This window comes from Macrobrachium nipponense, chromosome 27, assembly GCF_015104395.2.
Source record: "Macrobrachium nipponense isolate FS-2020 chromosome 27, ASM1510439v2, whole genome shotgun sequence".
In the NCBI taxonomy this organism is placed as follows: domain Eukaryota; kingdom Metazoa; phylum Arthropoda; class Malacostraca; order Decapoda; family Palaemonidae; genus Macrobrachium; species Macrobrachium nipponense.
In genome coordinates this window covers 9,444,396-9,471,766 of record NC_087216.1, presented here as the reverse complement: position 1 = coordinate 9,471,766, position 27,371 = coordinate 9,444,396, and the positions used below count along the sequence as shown (strand labels likewise).

The window sequence follows — 27,371 nt, the reverse complement described above, 5'->3', positions numbered from 1 at the left end:
AAAAAATTTCTGCACTTTTAAAAATTTTGTAGAATGAGGAACATGACTATTTCGTAAAAATAGGCACATTTTAATTGAGGTCTGTTTTTGATTTCTTTTTCATATAAACAGCATAGCACACCGATCCATATGTTGGGGGCAAAACGAATGCTTCCTACAATTTTAGTCACTATAGATGATAGTGAAATGATTTGTTATTGAAAACGCTTATAAGTTCATCTATCTTTTTCTTATATGCCATCACCAACTATAATAAGGCTAAATTGTAATGAACTAAAATACTTAATATATGAATTTAAAAATGCTTCGTTTGTTTTATATGGTTAATCTTTATGATAATTATGATATACATAGGTTTACCACCATATTACTGGATAACCCTGACCCAATCACAGAATAATTTTAAGCCTCACTTGCATATATATATATATATATATATATATATATATATATATATATAATATATAATATAATATATATATATATAGATATACTATATATATATATATATATATAAGCTCTTCTACAGACAATGTATTAAATCCCACGTATACAGTCCAGTCCTGGCTGGTCTATCCCCCTCCTCAATGACCTCGCAACGAGAGACGAAAATGGAGTTTTCTTATGACGCGGGAGTGAGGGTGTTTGCCAAGAACCTTGAAAAAAGAATGAAAGTTCTAAATAATTAACGGTTTAGACACTACACATGGCTATATATTAATTTAGTCATTTTATGAAACCTACGGTTTTACAAAGTATTAGGCCCTCATTTTTATATATTTGTTACATCACCATAATTTCAGGAAAATATGAATATTTTCTTAAATTCGTAATAACTGGTCATATAAACGGGAATTCACTATAATACTATTTACATGTATTTGATCATGCAATAACTACCTCAAGGTCACCAGTTGATAGCGTAGCGGGAATATTTTATCTTGGAATCAGTCATTAACTCCGGTATATTGCAATGATTAACTACACAAAAATGCATCAGTCGCAGAGCAGAGAGAGAGAGAGAGTAGAGGAGAGAGAGAGAGAGAGACGAGAGATGAGAGAGAGAGAGAGAGCATAACATTATGCTCATAGCTTAATTTACCGTCGATGGTTATAAGTGGAGTGACTGAAGTCACACCGTCGTTTATTCAGTGGAGTGACCATTCATAAATATTCTGCTATCCGGAAACAGGAGTGCACTTTTTGTATTTTTTAAAGAAATGTAAATAAATGTGCCACTTATATTTTTGTTATTCTGTTCGCGATCAAAAATTTGAAATTGGCATACTTTCTTGACCTGTCAAGTAGCCTAACCTTAATACTTAAAAGGTAGGTCAAATGTTTAGGGTTACACCACTTAATCTCACACTCTCAGATATTTGCGCGATCCTCGGCTGTTGCTCATAAAGTGTCATCGATTATATACAATTGTGTTATTTTGGAACTAATCTTGGCCATCTAATAAGAACATTTAGTGGTTGTTACGCTTTATCAGCTGGTTAGGAGGATTATCTTTAAAGCTCCCGCTTACTCGTGACTTTGACGTCATTAGTGTCACAACCCAGTGTTTACCAAAAGTATAAGTAACACAAAGATCATAAGTACAAGTAATGGATACTATATCAGAAGAGAGATTCAACGTAGGACCAAATCGGCGTCCCATTTTCGATGCTCTTTTGTTTTAAGTCGTCCCGGATTGTGCAATATTTTTGTTGAATTCCTCCGTCTATAGTGGAGACGAATGATTCAGGACCAGGGAAGGCCGTAGCAATCATGTCTTCGACATCGGCGTTACAGGTAATTCTGGAGTGAATTCTCATTCAACCATTAAAGAAGCACATATCTGTGTACCAAGTAAGGTGCAAAAATTAATGAGGGCCAAACAAAATGTCCTGAGGACTGCCTGCGAGGGCCACTTTCTTCGTGTCTGGGCCCTCGGCTATTCCTGGCCTGTTATCTTTCTGCCTTTTTTTTATTTGTTTTGCCAGGCTTACGTCAGTGATACCCGTGTTTAAACATTTGTAGGGGTAGGAATTCATTGAAGATACCCTTATGATGATATACAAATTGTCTGTTGTCCTCTGTTACCTTTTGTCAAGGACGGCCCACAGCCAGGTAGTAGGCTAGTACCTATGTTAGGCTAGGCCGTCATAAATGCCCTAACGTCATACATGTAGGCTACTATCTGATAAATTAACAGTTTTACGGTGTCAAAAACTTTATTTCAATAACACGCACAAGATTCTAGTATAGCTAACTGCTGCATGTGAACTCACTGATTATGACAGGTTTCCTTTTGGAACAATGCAGTCTCATTTTGAAACTAGGTACTTGTAGTATGTCGAAAATTAACAAAGGTAATAAAAATGGTGCATGAAGAGGTAAAATATTGGTACCTTTCATTCATAAAACCTACAACTTTCTGCTTAATTTTTGGACTGACATCAATTATCAGTGCTAGCCTGTTCACAAATAAAAAAATGCATTTATGGCGTATCCTCTGCAAAGTTTTTTAGATGACATCATTTGATGTTATGTCATCAGAATGACACGTCTTTACCACTTATCCTATGTTACTCTGCAAGTACCCTAGGTCTCAACTTTAGTCAAACCCACGGGTCTTTGCAGTCAAGCCCCGCCCACTGCACACCGGTCATTGGCCAGCTCTCGGAAGGGGAATGACGTCACGCTAGTAAACAGTCCAAATGATTACCAGCACAGATTTAAGTTCTCGGAATTGTGGAGATGCAGTTGATATCTACGATAAGAGTGATATAGGCTACATATGAAGTTATATAATATCATTATGAAGGTCCTTGACCATTCTATCTGTGCACCTTTTTTATTACTTAAATAGACAAGCATCTTGTGGTTTGCTTAGGTCACATTAATTTTAGTGAAGCAGAGAGTTATAGGTACTGCCAGTTCTGACATAGGGAATTAAATCATAATCCTTGCATGACAAATATTAATATTGTGAGATTGGGCCTGCATTAAAAATTTCTTATATTTCGAGGCAATGACGGCAGAGGCCTACACTCAAATTTTTATATTTTCAGTTTCTTGTCATAAACAGTTTTCTACCTGTATATGTTGGAAATAGAGTAGCTTTTAATTAATGTAGCTTTGGCACCACAATATGTAATGTATGTGCATACTGTGGAATGTACACTTAAGCATATGCATAGTGTACACATGTTGATGACCATAGTAAACACATAAGCATATGCATAGTGTACACATGTTGATGACCGTAGTAAACACATAAGATATGCATAGTGTACACATGTTGATGACCATAGTAATTATAACAGCACTCATACCAGAGAATGAAAGTGAAACTTACGGGCATGTAGCCAGCGGCACGCATAGACCAATGATAGTGGCTGTCTCAGCCTGCCATACAACTATCAAATCGCACTTAATAAATTATATAGAAAATTTATTTAAAAAAAGGGCTAACAAGTTTTATTACTGGAATGATTAAATATAGTAAGGCTGCTGTGGCATTTTTGTGAAAATGAAGGCTATGGTAAGAAGGCATAAGATAAATAATGAAATAAGAAAAAACAATGATAGATGTGAAAGACATGGTATTAGATATATGTAAAAGACATGTACACATTTCAGAGGTTGTTAGTGTCAGGAGAAAAGGCATCAGTTATCTCCACACTTCAATATAAACCTTGTTCTGAGAAGACATGATCACCAGTTTAAGCATTTCATTTGACAAGTTTGAGTTCAGGTTAGCCTGTATGTGCAAAATGGTTAGGGCTTTGGTTTTTCTCAACTCTTTCTGAAGGGTCAAACTGAGATGATGGTGGAGAAGAGGTGTTGTGATAGCCAGAACACTTGAATCTATTGTTCAGTGTAAAGGGAACTGCAGCCAAGCCATCAGAGGTTGCCATATTTTTCATGTCTAGTACCAGGAAGGCTCAGATTTAAACTCCAACAGGAAGCTTGGGTTCTTTATCTTTGTGAAAGGTTTGATAATATATGAAAGTTTGGTCTAATGACCGGGCTTTGAACCAGGCTTTGAACCATTTGGTTGTACCATGATGAGAATGGTTTGAAGTTATAGACCACATTTCAAGGGCCCTGCTTCTGTCCTTTCCAGGATGTTCCAAGCTTTGGGCAATGGTGGAAAAGATTGTGTTGCAAGTTATAGCCGACCTGTCTTTTGACTTGGGACTGTCAACTTTTCCTGGTAGAGAAGTCAACTGGGACCTTAAGACTAGTATTGTCTCCCACTCAAATGCATTTGTGTCGTAGTCTTGGCTCAAGATGGAAATAACTCATTCTGTGATAGACTTCATCTGGAAGGGCAACTTCATACTATCAGTGGATCTGAATGATGCATATTTTTAGACACCCATCTATGAGTCTTTCATGAAATACCTGTGCCTTGTCTGTGAAGGAATTGCATACCAGTTCAAAGATATGTGCTTCAGGCTGGCAACGGCCTCTAGGGTGTATACATATGCAAGTGTTCACTTGGATGTTAGCTTGGCCCCACTTGTGTGAGTTACGTCTTTTATATTATCGACGACTAGGTAGTTCCGGTGGTCTCAGATGCACAGTTGCTTTCTCACACTTTGTCACCATGTGGGAATCACAATAAATTGGGAGAAGTCAGACCTCGACCAAGCAGCAGGTATTCAACTAGGCATGCTCATGTTAAAGACTTTGAGCAGCAAGTTTTTCCAAGAGACTCTTGTCAGCAAGCATAGGGAGGGGACTGCATGCCGTTCTTGTCACAACAGGAACAACCAATGCTGCTTTTGCAGTTTGTTTTCAGTTACCTGTAGTTCTTTAAGAAGCTAGTGACCAGGAGATGCCTTCACTAGTGTTTGTGTTAGTAGCAACTGAAGCAATATTGGTCGATCTCAAATGGCCACCTCACCTCATGCCCTTGAGCTGAGAAGTGAGGGAGAACCTTGCTTGGTGGCTTGACGATGGAAACCTTTAAACTCAACCTCTGGAGATACTTCTGTTTTCAGATTGTATAGGAGGTTACAGGAGTCAGTGTCCCGTTCTGAAGATTGTGACTGGGAGCAGGCATTTTTGAGTTCAGATTCAACTTGCCAGTTACTCGAGGTACTACTATCTTCCCACTTAAGGCATCTCTCCTACATTAAAGGCAGTGGTTTTTATTTCGGTAGGAACAGGTACAATATTTTTAGTGTAATTTACTTTTTTCCCCAGTTGTACTAGACACTCCAAGGAGATACTTGTAGTCTAACCATCGGGCTAAGTCCTGTCTTACTTCGCAGAGAGGAAGGGAGGGTATGGGGAGATCTTGTGTCGAAGACCAGAACCCCTTAATTTGCACAAATGAAAGGAGGAGGAGAAACTTCCCATGAAGAACTGGCCTCCCCTGTGATGACAGGTGACCACTCAGGGCTTTGTAACTGCAAAGCTGGTTGTCCCTGCTGTATCTGTTAGCTGTACAGATACTTATCCTTACTTGGATGAGAGATTGGACTTTTGTAGAACATTCAGCTCTCACGCTGTGACAAAATCTGAGAAGTCTGTCCTGTCCTAGAGACGCTGAAACACCAGGAGAAGTACCCTGAACGAACATTGTCCTAGTAGAAAACAAGGTGAAGTCAGATGAAAAACTTGGGGAGAGGTGAAAAAGCATTCAACAAAGATAGGCATGCTATCCCCTATTGTAAAGACCTCAGGTTGTAATTTTTTAGGAAAAATACAACTTACTTGAAATTTGACTTTTTATCATACTTAAAAATTTGTCGTCATTTTATTAAATCCCACCTCAATCACCTGGTTTATGGCAGGTAAGGTGGTACCCCACCTTTTGATAAGTTTCAATTATTGTTTCCAGCGCATACTGAGGAATATTACATAAAAGTGCCTGGTTTTTATATGTAGGAAAAATACAAAATTACTTTTAAAACTGCGTTTTCTTGTACATAAAATTTTTATAGCTTTTAAATATTACTCAGATACTACATGTGCATCGTATTTAATGAAATTTTTTTGAAATTTTTTTTTCCTTCTGTTGTATAGTATTTTACACACTGCCTCTCAATACACTTATAATGCCAAATGTTTTTCAATCTTTCAGAAAGCTATTGAGCTTGTAACAAAAGCAACAGAGGAAGATAAAAACAAGAACTATTCTGAAGCATTACGTCTCTATGAATCTGCTGTTGAGTATTTCCTTCATGCCATGAAATGTAAGTTCTGAAGTGTTCTTTGTATTCAGTTTGTGTTGTTTCTTATTTGAAAAATTTAGTCAAAGCTTGTTATTTTACAAGAATCTGTCATTTTGGAAGAAATATTAATTTTTCTGTAGACAGTCAAAATGCAATCTGTTATGCATTTTTTTTAGGTAGTGAAGTTATGTACATACAGTAGCAGCTACCTAGTCCAAAAATGCTAACAGAGCTACTCTATGCAATCTTGAGAGCTTGCTGGAGTATTTGACTTGGTTACTTTCTCTAAAGAGCTGATTGCGGGTAATCTAGAAGTGCCTCGGGTAATACTATTATGCTTTAATTTCCTACCAAGTACATCAACAATATATTTTTTGGACACTGCTGATATGCTGTATATATATCTGGCTATTGTTGCAACAGAAAGAACTTATTTTTTTCACTAAACCCCTATATGTTACAATTGTATAGGAACTTGGTTAGAAATTAGGGTTTACAGGAAGGATCCAGAATTGCGATAGCACGAATGGTGTGCGATGCATAAAATGTAAGATATGCAGGAAACTTTCCCTTCCCTGGAACCCCCCCCACCCCCCCACAAAACAAAATGACCCGTCTTTCTCTAATGTAACCTATGGTGCTAACTTCCTTAAATAGACCAGGCTTCCCCAGCCTAACCTGACCTAGAGGTCATAAATCATACAAGTGAAATATAGAAATTCATATCAATCTAACCTTGTACACCATGGTTTTTAAAACTGGCAATGTGGGCCATCTCTTGTCTCCCCACTAGCAAATTCTAACCTTATGGTGGGATGGTCAGTTAGAAGGCAAATATATGTTCAGTTTGTCTCAATCTTGGTAATTCAACAAAGTTTGAATAGGCATTATCAGTAATAGGGTTTATGGTACCTCCAGTTAGATAGAAGTGGTTTGCGTTCAAGTATGTGATATATATTATTATTGGCTAGAATTGCACTTGTGTATCAATTGCTTTTAAAAGTTCATTTTAGTTTTCATATGGTATGCCTTTTAGTTACAGTGGTACCTCGACATACGAAAGGCTCAACTTACGAAAAACTCGAGATACGAAAGCAAATACGAAAAATTTTACGGCTCTACATACAAAAATTGCTCAAGTTACAAAAGGTTGTTGCTGTAAAGTCCCGAGATTCGCCCGGACCACCAAGAACTATTTTAAAACTAGCGCCCCGCCAACTGAGTAAACTCGCCACCATCCTCCCGCTCTCCCATTGGTTCCTGATGCTAGTCACCCCATTAGATCCTGCTCTCCTATTGGTCAGCATCTATCCCTTGTGCTTTATGTATTCTATTGGTAAAAGGATGCTGTAAATTGAAAAACTTACTCATGCAATACATTTAATAAAACAAAAAAAACAAAATTAGGTAAAGATAGAATAAAGAATAGAAATGAATGTTATTATACTGTTTGGTAGTTTCAGTAGTTGAAGAGAGATAATGAAAATTTATGGCTTACTGTGTACTAGGAAAAGTGATTGCTTGGCGATCGTTCGGTACTCGTAAGTGCTGGATGTAAACAGAAGTTTGGAATCTTTTTTTTGTTTGTTTGTTTATTATAGTTAATGGTTACTTAATAATATTTGAAATGATACATGCAATACATTTAATAAAAAAAAAATTGTGAATTAGATATCATAAAATATAAAATAAATCAGACTGCTATCATCAAGGCCAAATATAGCTAAAATCCTAATATATGCAGTAAAAATGGGTTTGAGCATTACATGCAGTTGAATATTACTCAAGTATGTACGTACAGTATTTTGCCTCTTTGGAGTCATATTTCTAACGTCGGATCGGCGTCATGACCCTAGAACATGTGTTGTAGGCCTGGAAATATAATTTACTGGGGTGTTTTTGTAGGGCTTGGAACAGATTAGGCATTTTACATGTAAAATGCGGTTCAAGATATGAAAACTCATGATATGAAGGCGCCTTGGAACGGATTAATTTCATATCTCGAGGTACCACTGTACAACAAAATTTGCAACCAGGAAGGGAGATGAACAAATCCACTGTGACATTACAGTAGTATGACAGTTAAATTCTTTTTTTTTTTGTACATGAAAAACTTACCCAGCAGATAATACCTTAGCTATAGACTCGGTCGTCCCGACAGGAGTTTTCAAAACTCGTGGCACACGCGACAGGTAGGTCAGGTGATCCACCATTCCCGCGCTGGGTGGCGGGATCTGGAACCATTCCCGTTTTCTAAGTCATCTCTGTCGGTTTTTTTGAACGGACAACACCTATTGTTCGTTCCTCCATCTTGGATTTCAAGTCGTTTGCCGAGAATTTGATTGGTTTTTTGGTGACGTATTCTGTTTTTTCTCTGGCTTGGCATACGCTTATTGTGGACTGTTTTTTTTCGACTTGGTATTGGCTACTCTTTCACGATGTCTGACACTAAGGCTTCACCTATGTTTAGAGTTTGTAGTAGGGAAGGTTGCAAGGTTAGGCTACCGAAATCGGCGGTAGATCCTCATAATGTTTTGCGCTAAATGCAGAGAGAATGAATGTTCTTTTAATAAACACCTGTATTGAGTGCGAAACCTAACAGAGCTTGAATGGAAGGAGTTATCTTCATATGTTAGGAAGCTTGAGAGAGATAGAGTAAGGAAAGCTTCAGCTAGGTCATCTAGTAGATCTTGTTCTCTAGAACAAGAAGTTGTTAACTCTCCTACTACTAACGATTTTCACCCTTAGCCACAGCTGCTTCTCCCTGTACTGAATCCAAAGATTCTTCTTCACAAAGGGAAAATGTGAAAGCTTCTATCAAGAAACTACAAGCTCAGTTACGAGCTCTAAATGAAGGTAAGAGTGGTGATAGGGATTTACGCAGTGTCCCCAGTGCAGTGGAGGGGAGGGGGCGTCTGACCGGTTCCCTCATTGCTCCTAGGCCTAGACCTCTTCCAAACTCCCAGGACCAGGGGAGGAGGAATGTCGAAAGCCGCAGGGAGATGCAGAACATCCCAACGGTCAGGCGTCCCTTCGGCAGATCCTGTTGTAAAGTCCCAGGCTGCCTTGGATAGCCGCAGAAAACGCATCCTAAGGGAGTGTTTTTCGTACTGACTCTTCCTCTCCTAAACGAGGATGGAGTTCGGCCTCTCAATCGCGCCCTTTGAAGAGAGCCTGGAAGGCGCCAAAAGGGAGACGCGGCTGATTCCAGCCCAGAGCGTTTTCCCGAGTATTGGCCCTCGGAACCTAAGAAGACGAGACAGGAGGAGCCCTCTCTTCAGGATCCAACGAAGAAGTTCCTGATTAATCTGCAAGAGCAGTTGTCCTCTTTAGTAGCCTCCTTCGCTAAAAAGATTCAACAAGGAGGAAAGATGTTTCGCTCCCTGTTAGAGTTCCTCTAAGCGCCCCTCGTTCGTATAGGAGAGAACCCCCACAATCTCCAAGGCGATTATCGCCTTCGTCGAGAGACTCGTCGGACAGGAGTTGTTGTTCTCCTGACAGGCGAGTCCTTTCGCCCTATAGGCTTTCTTCTCCAAAGCTCCGTCTGTGGACAAGGCCTTTGAATCCTGGCAGACAGGAAGTACGTAGCCTCTCTCCTGCCGAGACGCCGTGAATCGAGCAGAAGTCTCGATCGGTTTTAGGTTCAAGGAACCTGAAGAGAAACTAAACCAATTCAGGTATCAGGATCCCCTTTGGGACTACAGGACTAGGAGCCAGTCAGGCGCAAAGAGGCAGTGAGACGCAAGAAAGGGCGTCAAGAGCCTCTCAAGCCACAGGATTCAGGAGTCTGCTAGAAGGCAGGAGTCAGGACGCCAGGAGTACGTTAGGCGTCAAGAGTCAGGACGCCAGGAGCCTGTTAGGCGTCAGGAGTCAGGCGCAGGGATCCATTCAAGCGCCCTGAATCAGGGCGTCAGGAGCCTATCAAGCGCCACGAGTCTGGTGAACCTTAAGTGCCTAGGCAACAAGAGTCTAGTAGGCGCAAGAATGTTTCGGACCGACAGGAGCCTCATTCTTCGTATAGAAGTTCGATCTTTCAGCGCTCCCCTTCTCGGGAAAGGAGTACTTCTCCCGGGAAAAAAAGAGCCCCGATCACTCCCAAACGGTCTCCTTCAGTGGATCCGTTGGAACAAGTATCGGACGAGGAGGAGCCCGTAGATGTAGCAGTTTCTGACTACAAGAGGCTCTCTCTTCTGCTTCTCAAGGAGTTCGGAGACTCCCTTCATCCTGCTGATCCTCCTTCACCAGGATCATTAATGTCGAGTACAAAAGCTCACAAGTCGTCTTCCTTCGTCAAGATGCGCCCTGCTCTCTGTATGAAAAGGCTTTAAAGACCTTTTCGGAGTGGTTAACCTCAAGAAGGGAAGCGGGCAAAACAGTTTTTTTCCTGCCCTCCTTCCAAGTTACAGGGAAACCGGGAAGGTGGTACGAGACCAAGGAACCCATGGGGTTAGGCTCCCTTCATCCGCAGACGCGGATTTTTTGCCTCTTAGTGGACTCCTCCAGGAGGAAGTCTTTGCTTTCTGTAAAGCAACATGGGGCATGTGTGAGCTGGACCACCTTCTAAAGGGCCTCTTTAAGACCCTAGAAGTGTTCAATTTGTTTCATCGGACTGGGTATTGGGAGCATTAGCTAAGAGAGCTCAGGACACTGACTTTGTCCCTCCATGGAAGAACTTTCAAGCGTCCTGGCTTGCTTGGACAGAGCGGTTATGGACGGTTCCGTAGAAGTTGCCTCACTTTTCGGAACAGGGAGTCTTAAAGAAGAGATCGGTCTTTAGCTCTTTTCTAGCAAGAGCCGTATCACCCTTACAAAGAGCAATCTCTTCTTTTGCACCTTTGTCCCCTCATCTGTTCCCACAGGAGACTGTTAAGGAGGTTGCAAAATCTTTTACGGAGAAGGCAACTCATGGATCTCCTCACTCACTCAGCCCAAGAAGTTTAGGCCGGCCGTGCCTATCGAAAAAAGAGAGAGACCCTCTTTTGTACAGCCCTTACGAGGTGCCTCCTCTTCTAGGACCCCTCTTAGAGGTCGCAGACCAGAAAGAAGGAGAAGACCATCTAGAAGGTCCTTCGGGAAGTCTAGGATGGAACTACAGGGAGTTCCTCCAGACAAAAGTAGGCGCCAGACTACTCCAGTTGCAAAAGTCTGGGCGCAGAAGGAGCGGATTCTTGGTCCCTCTCGATCCTGAAAAAAGGATACTTGATCCCCTTCAGGGAAAATCCTCCCTTGACGACAACTCCAAGGGAGTTGACTGCAAGATACTCGGATCCGGTCCGAAAACTTGCTATTTTACAGGCAGTGGAACAGATGATCCAAAGAAGCGGTAGAACTGGTTCAACATCTCCAGTCTCCAGGATTTTACAATCGGTTGTTCCTGGTACCGAAAGCATCGGGGGATGGAGGCCGGTTCTAGACGTCAGTGCCCTGAATTTCTTTGTTTTGAAGAAGAAATTCTTGATGGAGACGTCTTCCTCTGTTTCTGTCTGCTCTTTCGTCCAGGGGACTGGATGGTGTCCCTGGACCGCCTTCAAGATGCGTATTTCCATGTGCCAATTCATCCGGCAGCAAGGAAATATCTAAGATTCATGTTTCCAAGGGAAAGTATTCCAGTTCCGAGCGATGTGTTTCGGACTTTCGACTCGCCCCTCAAGTCTTCACAGACATCATGAAGAATGTAGCTTATTGGCTACATCTGGAAGGGATCAGGATCTCATTATATCTGGACGATTGGCTAATAAGACCCAATCGGAGGAAAAAATGTCTGGAGGACCCTTTGTTTACTTACTCTAAAATTGACAAAGTCCCTGGGACTTTTAGTCAATCGCGAGAAATCCATGCTGACTCCCCAGCAGAGTAGTTATTGTCTATCTGGGATTCAGATGGATTCTCGGGATTTTCTAGCGTATCCTTCGCAGGAAAGGAGAGAACGCTGCTTGGAAAAGGTGGCAGTCTTCTTAAGGAAAGAACATTGTTCCGCGAGGGAATGGATGAGCTTACTGGGGACCCTCTCCTCGATGGAACAGTTCGTTTCCTTAGGAAGGCTACACTTAAGACCCCTTCAATTTTATCTGAAGAATAGATGGGATTGGAAGTCCAAAAATCTGGGAGAAACCTTTCCGATCTCGAAAGGAATCAAGGAGAATATCCGCTGGTGGTTAGATCCACAAAAAACTAAGCAAGGGAATCTCCCTTCACTTAGAGAACCCTCGTCCTAGCGTTATTTGCAGACGCCTCCCCCGGATTCAGGGTGGGGAGCGACCCAGGTTCGGAAGAAGTGTCAGGCTCAGGCACTTGGGAAGGAGAACAAGTGTCCTGGCACATAAACAAGAAAGAACTAACAGCCATTCATCTAGCTCTAGTTCATTTCGAGGAACAGGTCTCAGGTCTGGGGATTCAAATCCACTCGGACAACACAACAGCCCTCGCATATATAAAGAAACAGGGGGGACGCATTCCTTTTCCCTGTACGAATCAGCAAAGGATCTGCTGATTTGGGCTCAGGAAAGGAAGATCTCTCTTCTCACAAGGTTTGTGCGGGAGGGGGAGAGAAATGTCCGGGCAGATCTGTTGAGCGAAAAGACCAAGTCCTACCCACGGAATGGACTCTCAATCCTCAGATTTGCCAACAACTGTGGCATCTGTGGGGAAGGCCCAATATAGACCTGTTCGCGACCAACAGGAATCACAGATTAGAGAACTATTGCTCCCCGATCTCGGATCCACAAGCAGTAGCAGTAGACAGCTTTCTGCTAGATTGGACAGCTTGGACACATACGCCTTCCCTCCTTTCAAGATAGTAGGGGAAGTATTGAGGAAATTTGCTTGCTCGGAAGGAACAAGAATGACCCTCTCGCTCCCTTTTGGCCAGCTCTCGATTGGTTCACAGAGGTGCTGGAGTGGGTAGTAGATTTCCAAGATCGCTTCCACTAAGGAACGATCTTCTCAAAACAACCCCACTTCGACAGATTTCACAAAAACCTCCCCGCTCTAAGTCTGACCGCCTTCAGACTGTCGAAGGACTCGTCAGAGCAAGGGGCTTTTCGTGCGAAGTGGCGAAGGCTATTGCAAGAGCCAGAAGAGTCTCCACCTCTAGGGTGTATCAGTCGAAGTGGGAGTTGTTTAGAAGATGGTGTAAGGGGAAGAAAATATCCTCTTCCAGTACCTCTGTAACTGAAATCACAGATTTTCTTCTATTTTTGAGAAAGGACTGTAACCTGGCAGTATCAACAGTAAAAGGTTACAGGAGTATGCTGGCCTCAGTCACTCGACATAGAGGACTAGATCTGACCAATAATAAAGATCTCCATGACCTTATAAGGTCTTTCGAAACCACGAAAGACCATATAATCAAGAACCTAGCTGGAACTTGGATGTGGTCCTCAAGTTCCTAATGTCGGGAAAAAATTTTTTTCGTACCGTCTCACACAGCTTCATTTAGAGACTTAACTAGAAAGTCCTTATTCCTCTTTGCTTTAGTGACAGCTAAGAGAATTAGCGAGTTGCAAGCTTTGGAAGGTAAAGTGGGTTTTAAGAAGGATTCAGCGATTTGCACCTTTAAACCACTTTTTCTAGCAAAGAACGAAAATCCCTCAAAACCTTGGCCAAGAAGCTTTGAGATAAAAGGACTCTCTTCACTAACAGGAAGAGAACTAGAGAGGACTTTGTGTCCAGTCAGGGCACTCAAGTTTTACCTGAAGAAGAAAGCGTTGCTAGGAGGTACAGAAGAAAGTCTTTGGTGCTCTGTAAGAGATCCGAAAAGATCGATTTCAAAGAATGCCCTTACGTTCTTCATAAAGGATGTAATAAAGGAAGCTCACCTTAATTGCAATGAAGAGCACCTCAAGGTTCTCAGAGTAAGAAGTGAGAGCCATAGCTACGTCAATGGCATTTCACAAAACATGGTCTCTTCAGGCACTTATAGAGTCTACGTTTTGGAGATGTAATTCGGTGTTTGTCTCCAATTACCTAAGAGACGTAAAGATTTCTTACGAAAAGTGCTTTGCTCTGGGAGCGTATGTTTCGGCGAATTCAGTGCTGGGAGAAGGAGCTGAGGCTAATCCTTCTTAACTTACTTTAGTGTTTAAATTTGTCTTTATTGGTGGTTGTTTTTATTGGTTGATTGTTAGAGGGAATAGGGGACCCTCTTGCAATTCATAGGTTATAACAGTACTAACATGGACAGGTGATCGGGATTGGCTTCAGTGGCTCCTTGTGTTTATTTATAGAAACCTTAACTCTGTCATGTAAGAGGGCTAGTCCCATTGATATGACAAAGGTCAAGGCTCTACCATGTAAGTGGTCAGCCCCCATTGGTACGATCCAGAGTAGCTCTGTCGCATACGCGTCTAGCCCCCATTGACACGATCCAAAGAGTTATTCAGCCATAGGTCCATACCTCGCTGGGACTCTTGAGGCAGGCAGACTCATCGACAGTAGTCATGAAGTCTTCAGCCCAATCAGGTAGGAACCATGGATTATTATATCCAAGAACATATGTTGTTTTTTTCCCTGTTTTTTAATGTATTTACTATTAGTATTATCATTATGTTTTAGCTGTCTCTTACCCTCCACCAAGGGTGCCAATCAGCTGAGTATATATCTGCTGGGTAAGTTTTCATGTACAAAAACTGATATTGTTAAGATACAATAAAGTTTTGTACATACTTACCTGTCAGATATATATGATTATGGCCCCCACCCATCCTCCCCTCAGGGAGACAGGTGGAAGAAAAACTTATGGCTTAGAAAACGGGAATGGTTCCAGATCCCGCCACCCAGCGGCGGGAATGGTGGATCACCTGACCTACCTGTCGCGTGTGCCGCAAGTTTTGAAATTCTGTCGGGACGACCGAGTCTATAGCTAAGTATATATCTGCCAGGTAAGTATGTACAAAACTTTATTGTATCTTAACAATATCATTTTTCTTTTTCCTTAAGCCACAAAATATATATTAAATCTATACATTGCTTTAGGTTAATGTAAATTTATGCAGGAAAGAATTGTATGGTCTTTTGATGTCACTCGCCTTTGGTGTGTGTTTCTAGAAACAAGCCATCAAGATGGCTAGTAAGCTAATAGATAAAAATTAAAAAAAAAAATTTTCTTTTATAGATGAAGTCCCAAATGAGCGTGCTAAGGAAAGCATCAGAGGAAAATGTAAGCAGTACCTTGATAGAGCAGAAAAGCTCAAGGACTACATAGAAAAGAACAAAGACAGAAAGAAGCCTGTAAAAGCAGGGGAAGGAAATTCAGGGTAGGTATCAAAGAGAAAAATTATCTTGCACCTGTTTCTCATGTAGATTTGAACAAATGTTTTGAAAAAATTAGTTTTTAAGAAGAGAATTTTATTGAAATAAGTGATGAAGGCATTTTATTGGAAATTTGATTTTGTACAATATTAAGGTTTTAGATCTGTTAAGTCACTTGTATACATTTCTGATCAGGAAAAAAAAGGTGGAAAAGATTCAGATTCAGATGATGAATCAGATCCTGCCAAGAAAAGGATGGAATCCAAAATGGAAGGTGCTATTGTTGCAGAAAAACCCAATGTAAGTTGGGATGATGTGGCAGGCTTAGAGGGAGCAAAGGCAGCCTTGAAAGAGGCTGTTATATTGCCAATTAAATTCCCACACATGTTCACAGGCAAGAGACAAGCTTGGAGAGGCATCCTGCTGTTTGGGGTTAGTACCCTTAACGTTAAGGTATCAACAAACGCTGTAAAACATGTAATACATTGTGAGGACCTGTTACGTTTATGGGGTGTCATGCTATTATTTTTTGTTTGTTGTCCTTATAAAAATAAAATCTGGATTTTCAGGCACTCCTCTATTATTAATTTCTTTTTGTATAGCCTCCAGGAACTGGTAAAACTTACCTAGCTAAAGCTGTTGCAACTGAAGCAAACAACTCAACATTCTTCAGTGTTAGTTCAGCAGATCTGGTTTCAAAATGGTTGGGAGAATCTGAACAGCACGTGAAGACACTCTTTGAAATGGCTCGTGAACATAAACCATCCATTATCTCATGATGAAGTGGACTCCCTCTGTTCCTCAAGATCAGAACAAGAGTCAGAGTCTGCCAGACGAATCAAGACAGAATTTCTTGTACAGATGCAGGGTAAGTTTTGCTGTTCCTTAACCACGGACGTGGCTTAAATTGTCTGCTGGTATATATTAGCTTTTTATATACCTAAGAGGTGATTCTTAACTTGTTCCGTAGTAGTTGCACTACAGTAAGTTAACAAGGCACTTTTTTTTTTTTTTTTTTTTTTTTTTTGTTTTTTTTTTTTTTTTTTTTTTTTTTATACACTAAAAGATTTTATCTTTGACAACCCCTGCACAGTTTTAAATATAATTTTAGTAACTTGTGGAACATAAGGTAAGGTTGGATGCTATATCTCCTCACTTGAAGAATTTGATTAACTGATGTTGTGCAGCGTTGGAACCTGATGTCAGGTTCTGCTTCTTTTACCAGGTCAGATCTTTATGAACAGATAACCGTAAGGCAGTAGGATCATTGTGTATTTCTAGATATAGGCCAAAGATGGCCAATTGGAGAGGGTTTGATATAATTTGACTCTGTAAGACTATAGCATTATAAGTTGTGATAATAATGTAAAAGTCAGTATTATACAACAAAGCATAATGAAAAGCATTCAAACTACAGTAGTTTTACCAAAAATTAAAATGACAATGAACCAGTCAGTAAAGTTAGTATTTGACTCCCTTAAAATGAGACATAATTAAATAGAAGACTTAAGAAATAAGCACCTTCCCAAGTAGAAGAACGTAAAGGAATATCATTAAAGATAGTTAAATTTATTGGGATATAATAAACAAACCTTGCCATCAAGAATTGAAGTATTTGGACATAGTAGGGAACTTCGACCATACATTTTCAAACTCCTCCAGTACACAAACTGGTCAAAGGATGAACTTGAAAGAAAAAGACCAACGGCAAAGATAAATTTTTGAACAGGCGAGTTCGATTCTCGGGCATTCCATTGAGGAGCGAGAGATGTGTATTTCTGGTGATAGAAGTTCACTCTTGACGTGGTTCGGAAGTCATGTAAACCCGTTGGTCCCATTGCTGAATAACCACTGGTTCCATGCAACGTAAAAACACCGTACAAACAAACAAAATAATGTTTATGATCTAGTACAGTATTAAAAATAAACCTTTTGAGGCCATCCCCATGAGAACCAAGTGTTTACCTGAATAGCCATAATATTTTAGAAAAGTATTTGAGTCATATGTTTCATGTTTTTCTTTTTGCTGTTTAGATTTACTATAGTGACTTATTTAAAATTAACCAATAGGGTAATATATGGTCATGAGAGCAAAGTTCTTCCCTTTATCTAAGTTTGGATAATGTTTGCTTTGCAGGTGTTGGAAATCAAAATGATGGAGTTTTGGTTCTTGGAGCAACCAATATACCTTGGGTGCTAGATTCTGCCATCAGGAGACGATTTGAGAAACGTATTTATATTCCACTCCCTGAAGCAAATGCTCGTACAAGTATGTTCAAGCTGAATTTAGGAGACACGCCTCACAGTCTTCATGAGGAAGATTTCAGGTTACTTGGTTGCAGAACAGAAGGGTAAGTAATAGATGTGTATAGTGTATATTATATATATATATATACATACACGCAGCCCCCGGTTATCAGCACGACAGGTTATTGGAGTTTCAGTTTTATGGTGCTTGTCCAATGTATTCATTACTTGGGTTTACAGAGCTGTTGTCTGGTTATAGGTGGCTTAGCCTAAGTGCCGTGAGACCCTCATAAGATACAAACATAACAAATATGCATCTTTTCCTTGGATCTTTTAAAATTTATGCTTTACTTCACTGTATCCAGTAATACTGTATGTAGTCAATTATTACTATTGTATTTTAAAATACAAACAGACCAATCAATGTTTTGGTTTAGAAAAATCAGCTGAGGGCAGAGGTAAGTTTATCACCATATTGGACTCAATTCAGAGCTATTTTCTTGCTTCTAGTGTAAATAAATGGGACACGGTTATTGTTCATTATATGAAGTTTTTTGTTTTTATTATATGGGGGACAAGGTTGTTTTTCTTTATATGATGTATTTTTAAGTCAAAAATTTGACTTAAATTACGTCTTGTTGTGAACTATGTTTAGTTATTTTCTGTTCGCTATTTTCACCCTATTTCTTCATAATAGGAGTTTCACGTTTTTAGCTTTTATTGGTGTGAAAACAACAGTAAAATGTGTTCTTCAATCCATGTTGCTGATGCACAATAATTTATAGTGTGAAATTGTTTTCTCAGTGTTTTCTCGGTTTCAGCTACAACTGCAGCTCAAATTTAGCAGTAGTATATTTCCTTGCCGGTATTTTCTCCATAGCGAATAGAGGTATAACGTAAAATTTATCAGTCCTATTCTGCTTAGTTAACGTCATTTGTAACAACTACAGTAATATTTTACTATCATACGATGGCTGAAATGCAAGCAAAACAGTGTTTTCATACATTCAACTTCCCTGTCAGATATATACTTAGCTATAGACTCCGTCGTCCCCGATAGAAATTCGAATTTTGCGGCACACGCTACAGGTAGGTAGGTCAGGTGATCTACCGGCCTGCCGCTGGGTGGCAGGAATAGGAACTATTACCTTCTAAGGACAGATTTTTCTCTATCGTTGGACTGTAAACATACGTTTACGGTTCCTCCTGATTTGATTTTCGTGTTTCATCGCCATCGATCTTGGGCTGTCTTTTGCAGGGAAGTACTGGGTCTTTGGTTCGGCATACGCTTTTATTAACTTTTAATGAATTTCGCTTCGAAATTTAGAAGAAAATACTAATTGAAACTACCGAAATTATCGGTAGACACTCACATAGTTTGCAATAAAGGGAATTATTAAATTTATTCATTATTACATGGAATAAAGGTTACAACTTTATTAAGGAAATATTAAACTCTAATTTCCTACTTTAGGAAGTCAGAAAAGCATATAACTAGATACGCTTACTTTATAAGCTTTAATAGCGTGTGTGCTAACGAGCAGTTAGAGTATTAGCAGTACTAGTAGTTGTTGCATCCTCATCACCTTCTTACTCCACAGAAACTACAAATTTATATATGCAAATTTGAAGATAATGGATGTAGCTCAAAAGCGAGCTCTAAAAAGGTAAGAAGTGAATATAGTGTTACCCATTGAAGTGGAGGGTCGTCTTGATCGGCTCTGTCTCGCTCCCAGACCTAGACCTCTTCCAAGCTCCCAGGCCCAGAGGAGAAGGAATGTCGACAGTCGTACGGAGGTTACGGAGAATCCCCACCGATCAGGCGTCCCCTCGGCAGACTCTGTAGAACGTTCCAGACTGCCAAGTTCGCCATTGGAAAGGCGTCCTAAAATAGTGGAGGGTGCGTTCCGATCGGCTCTGTCTCGCTCCCAGACCTAGACCTCTTCCAAGCTCCCAGGCCCAGAGGAGAAGGAATGTTGACAGTCGTACGGAGGTTACGGAGAATCCCCACCGGTCAGGCGTCCCCTCGGCATAATCTGTAGCGTCCCAGACTGCCAAGGATCGCCATTGGAAAGGCATCTTAAAAGAGTGCTTTTCGTCTTCCGATTCGTCTCCTCGAAGAAGTGGATGGACTTCCGACGAACTGTCGTGTCCGATCAAGAGGAGTTGGAAAGCTCCGACGTTGGACTCGAGCCCGGAACGTTTCCAGGACGATTCTCCCTACGAGAGGAAAAGAGCCAAGTGGACAATATCTCTATCTCCTACGCCTTCCAGAGCGCATTCTCCTATTCATGGCAAAGAAAAGGAAGAAACTGCGACGGACTTCCTACTTAAAATGCAGGAACAAATTTCCTCTTTAGTAGGAGTATTGAGAAAAGACCTTCCGAGGAGAAAGGACGATTTTCTTCCTGTTAAGAGATCTCGTCCTACGGGCGTTCTGGACTCCAGACTTATCTCCTCTACTCCTCGTACGAGTACAGAGACGAATAAAGAAAGAAGGACGAAAACTCATAGGATTGAGACGCAACATACGGACAATGACGAAGAGTGTCCAAGTCGGACAGAACCACCCAGGCGCTCGGCGCCAGAATTGGACTACTCGGACAGGAAAAAGTGTCCTACGCGGACGGCTCCAACCAGACACCATTCGCCAAGACGCGGACAGCCCGAGGCGGATATTTCCTATGCGGACAACTGTGTCCAAGCGATTCGTGCCGATTGCGGACAACCTTGACAAGGTGGACAGCCTGGATTGGACAAAACGTCGTGCGCAGGCAACTCCGTCCGGGCGACAGGCGCCAGAAGCGGACAAGACGGACAGGCAGAGGTGTCGTACTGGAATGACACCAGCCAAGCGCCAAGTTCCATAGGTGGACAGCTCGGACAGACGACACGGTCCGAGACGGACAGATACGTCCAAGCGCATTGAACAAACCGGACTTTCGGCAACGGTTAAGCACCAAGCGCCAAGATCTTCCTCAAAAGAATCATACGGAGAAATCAACCAGGAAGCGTCTCTTTATGATTTGGACCAGGAGCGGATTTTCTCTGGACAGAGACGAAAGGTGCCGCACAGGCGGCCGTCGTCCTGTTCACGATATGCCGTTTCGGGTGGAAATCTGCCGCAAGCACAGCTGTCTCCTGAGAAGAATGCAATATGTGCACAGGCGGCCGTCATTCTTGTCAGGAGGACTTAGCTGATGATAGAGTTTTTTCTCAGGATCGTTTGCAAATTCAAATTAACAAGATTTGTACGAGCTCTCATTCATTGATTAGAGGCTCTTCCAAATAATAAAGGCATAGAATACGGTCTTATATCCAAGAGAATAAAAATTTGAGGGATTCTCTTCGATCCTAGAGTTTTCATTGCGATCTCTTTCGACTAATACTAATTCGTGTTTATTGACGAAAAGAACGAAGAGTGCAAGATTTCCTTTTCTCTCTCTGGATCGGAGAGGAAAGAATGTAGTAGCAAGACTTGCTGTATACGACTACTGAATGACAAGTCATATACCCATACCAGAGTTGCCTTTGTGGTTCGCTACAGAATTATCTATATCCTTACAGGTTTTTTCCTGGAAAGGACTTCGCTTAAAAGGTTTGTTACGACAATACCTACTCAGCTTCGGTATTTAACAAAGGTTGTTTGGCTTAAATTTGCATTATTAAGAGCTTCCTTAGGCTCGAGAATAATTGTATTATATTCCTTCATTGAATGAAGTAACTGGCAACTCATGATGAATGCAGTCAGGCAGCGAGCGAGACTGCCGGGCTGTCATTCTAAGGCCAATACTGAATACAGTACCATCCGGTTCTCGGTCATGATTAGTCGATTACATCTCTCTCCAACGGGATCGAATGGTTAACCGTATATCCCCTCACAATCATGGACTTAGTCTCGAATGGAGGAGATAGTTAAGCTAACACAAATAAAATATTGTCTGCCTTTTGCTAAGAAGCTTTCAATAAGAAAGATATTATAACCTTTCAATGCTGTTTACCGTAGGTAACATTATTAAAGGATTCTAAGCAGTAGAACATTATATTATATAATGCTCTCATGCTTACGAAAGCATGGCTTATTAGAATACATGCTTAGTGAGAAGATGGATGTAGTAGAGAATTCACTTTAAGACTACGGTATGGTCAAGTCTTTCGAGAAACGCAAACAACCTTTTTTAGAATCGGATATTGCTCAAGAGAAGATGGATGAGTGGGATGGGAAACATTCTCTTCGTGGCAGAAATGGTTTCCCTGAATGGACTATACTTCGTATATAAGAGTTTTTTCCTACTAAGAACGGAATTAACATGTGAAAGGAGGTCGGGTACCATAAAGGCACAGATGTTCTGACACATAACATAAAGAGAATTAGAAGAAAGCGCCAGCCTGGCGCAAAGCGCTAGAAGCGCCAACCTGGCGCAATGCGCCAGAAGCGCCAGCCTGGCGCAAAATTGCGCCAGCCTAGCGCAAAATTGCGCCAGAAGCGCCAGCCTGGCGCAATGGGCCAAGAGCACCATCCAAGATATTTTCTCGTTTTAGCGAGTTATTAACCTAAGAATCCAGTAGCCTCTCGGACAGCAGGCTCGGTAACGGCAAGAATCGTTCCTGATTTCGTTACCCTTTTTATCACTTAGGCCAATTCCACGACTCTCTCATATCGCAAAGAGCATCGAGAATCTCTTTTTTCGCTCCTGTTCGCGTTAAAAAAGAGAACCTATTTGGAAAACAGACAGGGAACGTAACGATCCTTAAGAGGTTCGATGCAAGATATTTCATGTCCGTGAGAACCTTCTCGATCGACGATAATAACTGTTAACGTATGTCTAACATTTATTGGAAAGAGTTGTGAGAACCTGCGGAAAGTCTTCTTCATAGATCTCTTAGCAAGGTAGAAGGACAGGCTTCCTATAGAATGCTTCCTTTTCCTCGCAACCAAGAGAGGTAGCAATATACGCCATCTTTATTTTATAGAAAGGGGAATATACTATAGTCTTTTTTTCCCCTAAATATAAATATAAATATAAATTCTTTACAGAATTTAAGATAAAGGGCGTCAAAGAAAGAGAGGATAATACTTTATGCCTCATTTTGGCTTCAGAGAGGTTGGATTCACAGAGGTCACGTTCTTCTCACAGCATGTTTTTGGAAGTCTTTTCCAAGAGAGTCTGGATATTCTATCAGCATCTATTATTAAATGGACCTTAACAACCTCTCCACTCTGAGTCTGTCTGCATGCAGACTGACCAGAAGTGGACATAAATGAGAGGATTTTTTCAAGGTAGATGACAATAGTCATGGACTAGACATAGAATTGCTGCAGATCGTGCTAGAGGGAATGAGGAAACTGTCCTCTTCCGATACCTCTGTGAACCACATAGCGGTTTTTTAGAATCACCTTTGTATATATCTGCTATCAAAGAACGCAGTAAAAGGCTATACTCTGTCTCTACAAAGGGAATTGGAGATAGCAGAGGATTAAGATCTTCGGGATCTTATACGATATATACCTTAATATGACAAGAGTAGGATATCATGTACTTCTAATGGGATCTTTTTTGTGGCCACAGATTCCATGTTCCGACAAGATGGAACTGCTCCTCATCAAACTTCTTTGAGAAATTTTATGAGGGAATTCTTTGTTTCTCTGGGTCCTAAACGACCAAGAAGACAAGTGAATTTTTTGAGCATTGGAATCTCGCATCAGATTCTATGGAGACTAGACCAAATGGGTTTTCTTGCCCTCAGCATAGTATGGTTCTAGCAAAAAGAACTTGAAACCCCTATTCCTGATTCAATGTTTTCAGATAGAGGTTTCGTTGTCCAGGCAGAGTACTTACGTTTTCATCTACAGTAGAATGGTTCAAATGTTTGCCTACAGAGTCTTTGGTATGCGATAACGGCTCGAAATGCTTCCCAGAAGGTGTTCAGAGGGGATACAATAAAGAGCTAGAAATCAGAGTACTCCCAATTCAGCTATTCGTGAGGTCTCCTTCGACTTCCAGGCTTCTTCCCTTCCTTCGGGCAAGGATAGGGAAGATTCTGCAACGAGACACCCCTTCAACATGTAAGAAGAGATCTCGTGAGCACGGAAGTATTCGAGAAGGACCCTCCTCGGAGGAAGACTCTTATCTCTCGTACGGTTAGATATCCTATCGTCTACTGGATGTAGCTGATTACAATCACCTCCCCTTACCGGAGAGACCAAAAGCTCAAAGTGAAAGAATTTCTTCCACCCTTCTCCAGTCTCCTGATAAACGATTGTGGATGTTAAGGACTTTCGGACAATGTAGCGCCAATCAGGCGCCAAAATACCAGAACAGGCGTAAAGACGCCAGAGGAAGACAGTCCAAATAAACACTGTCATTGTCTGATGAGGGAGGAGCGTGCCTCCAGCCTGGCGCAGATGCGCTAGAGGCAAATAAATCGAAAAAAGTGTCCGATGTGGGCATCGCCAGTTTCCTCGAGACTCTTTAACAAGCTCGAAGCTCCAGCAAGTGGGGAGAAGTCAGCCAGGCGCCAGGCGCGAGGCTCCAGGCAGGCGCAAGGCGCTAGCCAGGCAAGCAACATGCGCCAGCCAAGCGCGAGGCGTCAGACAGGCGCGAGGCGCCAGCCAGGCACAAGCCAGGCTCTAGGCGTCAGACAGGCGCGAGGCGCCAGCCAGGCACAAGCCAGGCTCTAGGCTTCATCCAGAAGAGATCAATTTCAAAGAAAGCCCTGGTCTTCTTTGGAACAGTGTGATCTCTAAAGCACTTCTTAAGTAACTTGATGATTCCTTCAAACAGCTGAGAATTAAAAGCGCTTGAAGTGCGAGCTTTTAACAATTCTTGTTCTTTCCATAACAATATGTCGTGAGAGACATATTAGCTGTAATTTACGGGAGATGCAACTCTGTGTTGTCTTCTCTTTGCACGAAGGAGGTCAAGTTGACCTATGAGAGATCCTTCTCTCTTGGTTACGTGTCTACGGATACGTTGCTGGGATAGGGAGCCGACACTGATCCTTAACTAGTGAGTTAAAAAAAATTTATTTTAACATAAGTATACTATTTTCTTTGGGGTATTTGAAATGAGTTTTGGGGATAGCTCTTTTCAAATTAAGCACAAACCCTCGTGTTAGGATCAGGTGATCGGATCGGTGTTGTGCTCCTTAATTATGCCAGTAGGCATAGGTGTTTTGTCATGTAAGTGGATAGGACCCCCTTTGACAAATAACCATTAGATTCTGTCAAGTAAGTGGATAAGACCCCATTGACAGATCTACAAGAAACTCTTAGCCATAGGTCACATCCTCGCTGAGGCTCTTGAGACGAAGCAGATTCCTAGCAATAGCTAGGAGGTCAACCTTCGTCTAAACACATAGGAACCAAGGTTTTATTATTTATTACCTACAACGTATGTTGTTTACCTGTCTAATCAGTAATTAGCTGTCTCTTACCCACCGCCAAAGGTGCCAATCAGCTAAGTATATATCTGACAGGGAAGTTGAATGTATGAAAATGCTATTGTTTTATTGTACAATAAAACAAGTTTCATACATACTTACCTGGCAGATATATACGATTGAATGGCCCACCCAGCTCCCCTCAGGAGACAGGTGGAAGAGAAAAATCTGTCCTTAGAAGGTAATAGTTCCTATTCCGCTGCCACCCAGCGGCAGGCCGGTAGATCACCTGACCTACCTACCTGTAGCGTGTGCCGCGAAATTCGAATTTCTATCGGGGACGACGGAGTCTATAGCTAAGTATATATCTGCCAGGTAAGTATGTATGAAACTTTTATTGTACAATAACAATATCATTGTTTATCCCGATTTGGTTTTGGTTGTTCTTGGCAAAAGAAACAAGTGTTTTTGTTCAGTGTTTTATTGGCTGTAGTGTTTAAGCAACAATCATAACTTTACTAATGATATTTTATCATTCTCATTAATTTTTTTAACTTATTCAGCTAAAAGATATGATAAATAAAGAGAGGGAGGAAAAGAGGTTAGGAGAGGAAGACGATAGCAATGGTAATGAAAATTAACATCATTAAGTGTTCTGAAAAAGTCTCTGGTAATCAAAACTCGGCCTGTTATGCTCTCTCTCTGTCTGGTAACCAAAACTTGGCCTTTTATGGCACTGTAAATTTCTGATTTTATTGGGCTAGACCCCAGCTCTGCCAATGTGGAATCGGAGGCATTTATTTCTGGTGATTAGAACTTCATTTCTCGACATAATGGGGTTCGGATTCCACAATAAGCTGTAGGTCCTGTTGTTACCTAGCGAGGTAAAAATATCCAACCCTTTGGGCCAGCCCTAGGATAGCTGTTAATCAGGTCAGTGTCTGATTAAATTAAGATATTACTTACGGGGGCTAGACAAAGCGTGATAAAACCGGATCACCATAGCTCGGAACTGCCTGTACATATGTGCGATAATGGATGGTACATGAAATATATATGCAGTATACAGGTATACTTTGCTTGACATCGGTAATTGGTTCCAAAACGTGATGTTAGTAAACAATGACTACTACTAAATCTGAATGCCTTAAAAAGCAACCTAAATACCATATAAACACCCCATAACTATGCAGTCTCTTTATTAATTAAAAATAGATATTTTCCCCCCATACTAATGTATAGAATACCCAAAACCATTCAATGTAAGACAATCCTAAGCCCCTATGAACGGTCAATAATGACGCCAATAACGTTGACCAACAAACTTATTGAACCAATGCAAATGAATTTTTTTTTTTCTGATTATTATTAAGAAAGTGAACCAATGGAAATGAATTTTGTTTTTTCTGATTATTATCAAGAAAAACGAAGTAAGGCAAGGTATGACTGTATATGTAGGCCTGTGCACCTCTTGTGTATTTATATTGTATGTCATTAAGTTCACTTTTAATATTTTTTATTTTTTTTATGATCCCCTAAAAAAGCTGCATACAATGTAGATAGTTGCACTGGTTATTTGCAATGAAAAATTAATTTTAAGCTTCTAACTGGCCAAAGTCCAGGTGTTCATGCATTACAGTACCAGATCTCCGATTATTTGCTAATTGTTCCTTCTGTAAACACATTGCTTAAAATTTTGTACACTTCCAGGATTACATACAATTCTCTATGCAGGTACTCTGGTGCAGATATAAGTATTGTTGTTCGAGATGCTTTAATGCAGCCAGTTAGGAAAGTCCAAACAGCCACCCATTTCAAGTATATTCGTGGACCATCTCGTGAAGATCCGAACAGATTTATAGAAGATTTACTTACGCCTTGCTCTCCTGGTGAACCTGGTGCCTTTGAAATGACCTGGGAGCAAGTTCCAGGAGATAAGTTGTTTGAGCCTGTAGTATCAATGGTAAGTGACTGAGCCTGTATTATGTATTATAAGTGACACTGAATGGTACATGTTTCTTCTAGCCATCAAAGGACTTTCGAAAGTACTTCTTTGACATGCACAAATTGAAGGTGTGACTATTGCTGAAGGATCTTTAGAGTTTCACTATGTCAGAGATGAATCAATATCCAGAGTATTTAACTAAACTTTTCATTTTGTTATTGTGGTATCTTATCAAGTGATCAGTCATTATTTGTGAACCCAGTGAAAGTAAAACTATCTTAGACAGACAATATTGCATGTTGAAGGTAGGCAGAGAACCGAAGAAACACGAGGAAAAGTTAACAACAGAACTTATGCTGCCAATAACT

General features: G+C 40.9%; 2 protein-coding genes across 2 annotated transcripts in view; one reads left to right on the top strand and one right to left on the bottom strand.

Moving 5' to 3' along the window:
* LOC135200808 (vacuolar protein sorting-associated protein 4-like) overlaps window positions 1–27,371 on the bottom strand; it is a 116,300-nt gene that overhangs the window by 32,512 nt on the left and 56,417 nt on the right. The gene's annotated exons all lie outside the window — the stretch shown is intronic.
* On the top strand, window positions 1,647–27,057 carry LOC135200809 (vacuolar protein sorting-associated protein 4-like). The gene is given in 8 exon segments (XM_064229468.1): window positions 1,647–1,797; window positions 6,089–6,200; window positions 15,292–15,434; window positions 15,627–15,860; window positions 16,031–16,203; window positions 16,205–16,296; window positions 17,566–17,779; window positions 26,793–27,057. Coding segments are annotated over 8 exon segments (1,233 nt in total). The 5' UTR covers window positions 1,647–1,773; the 3' UTR covers window positions 27,034–27,057.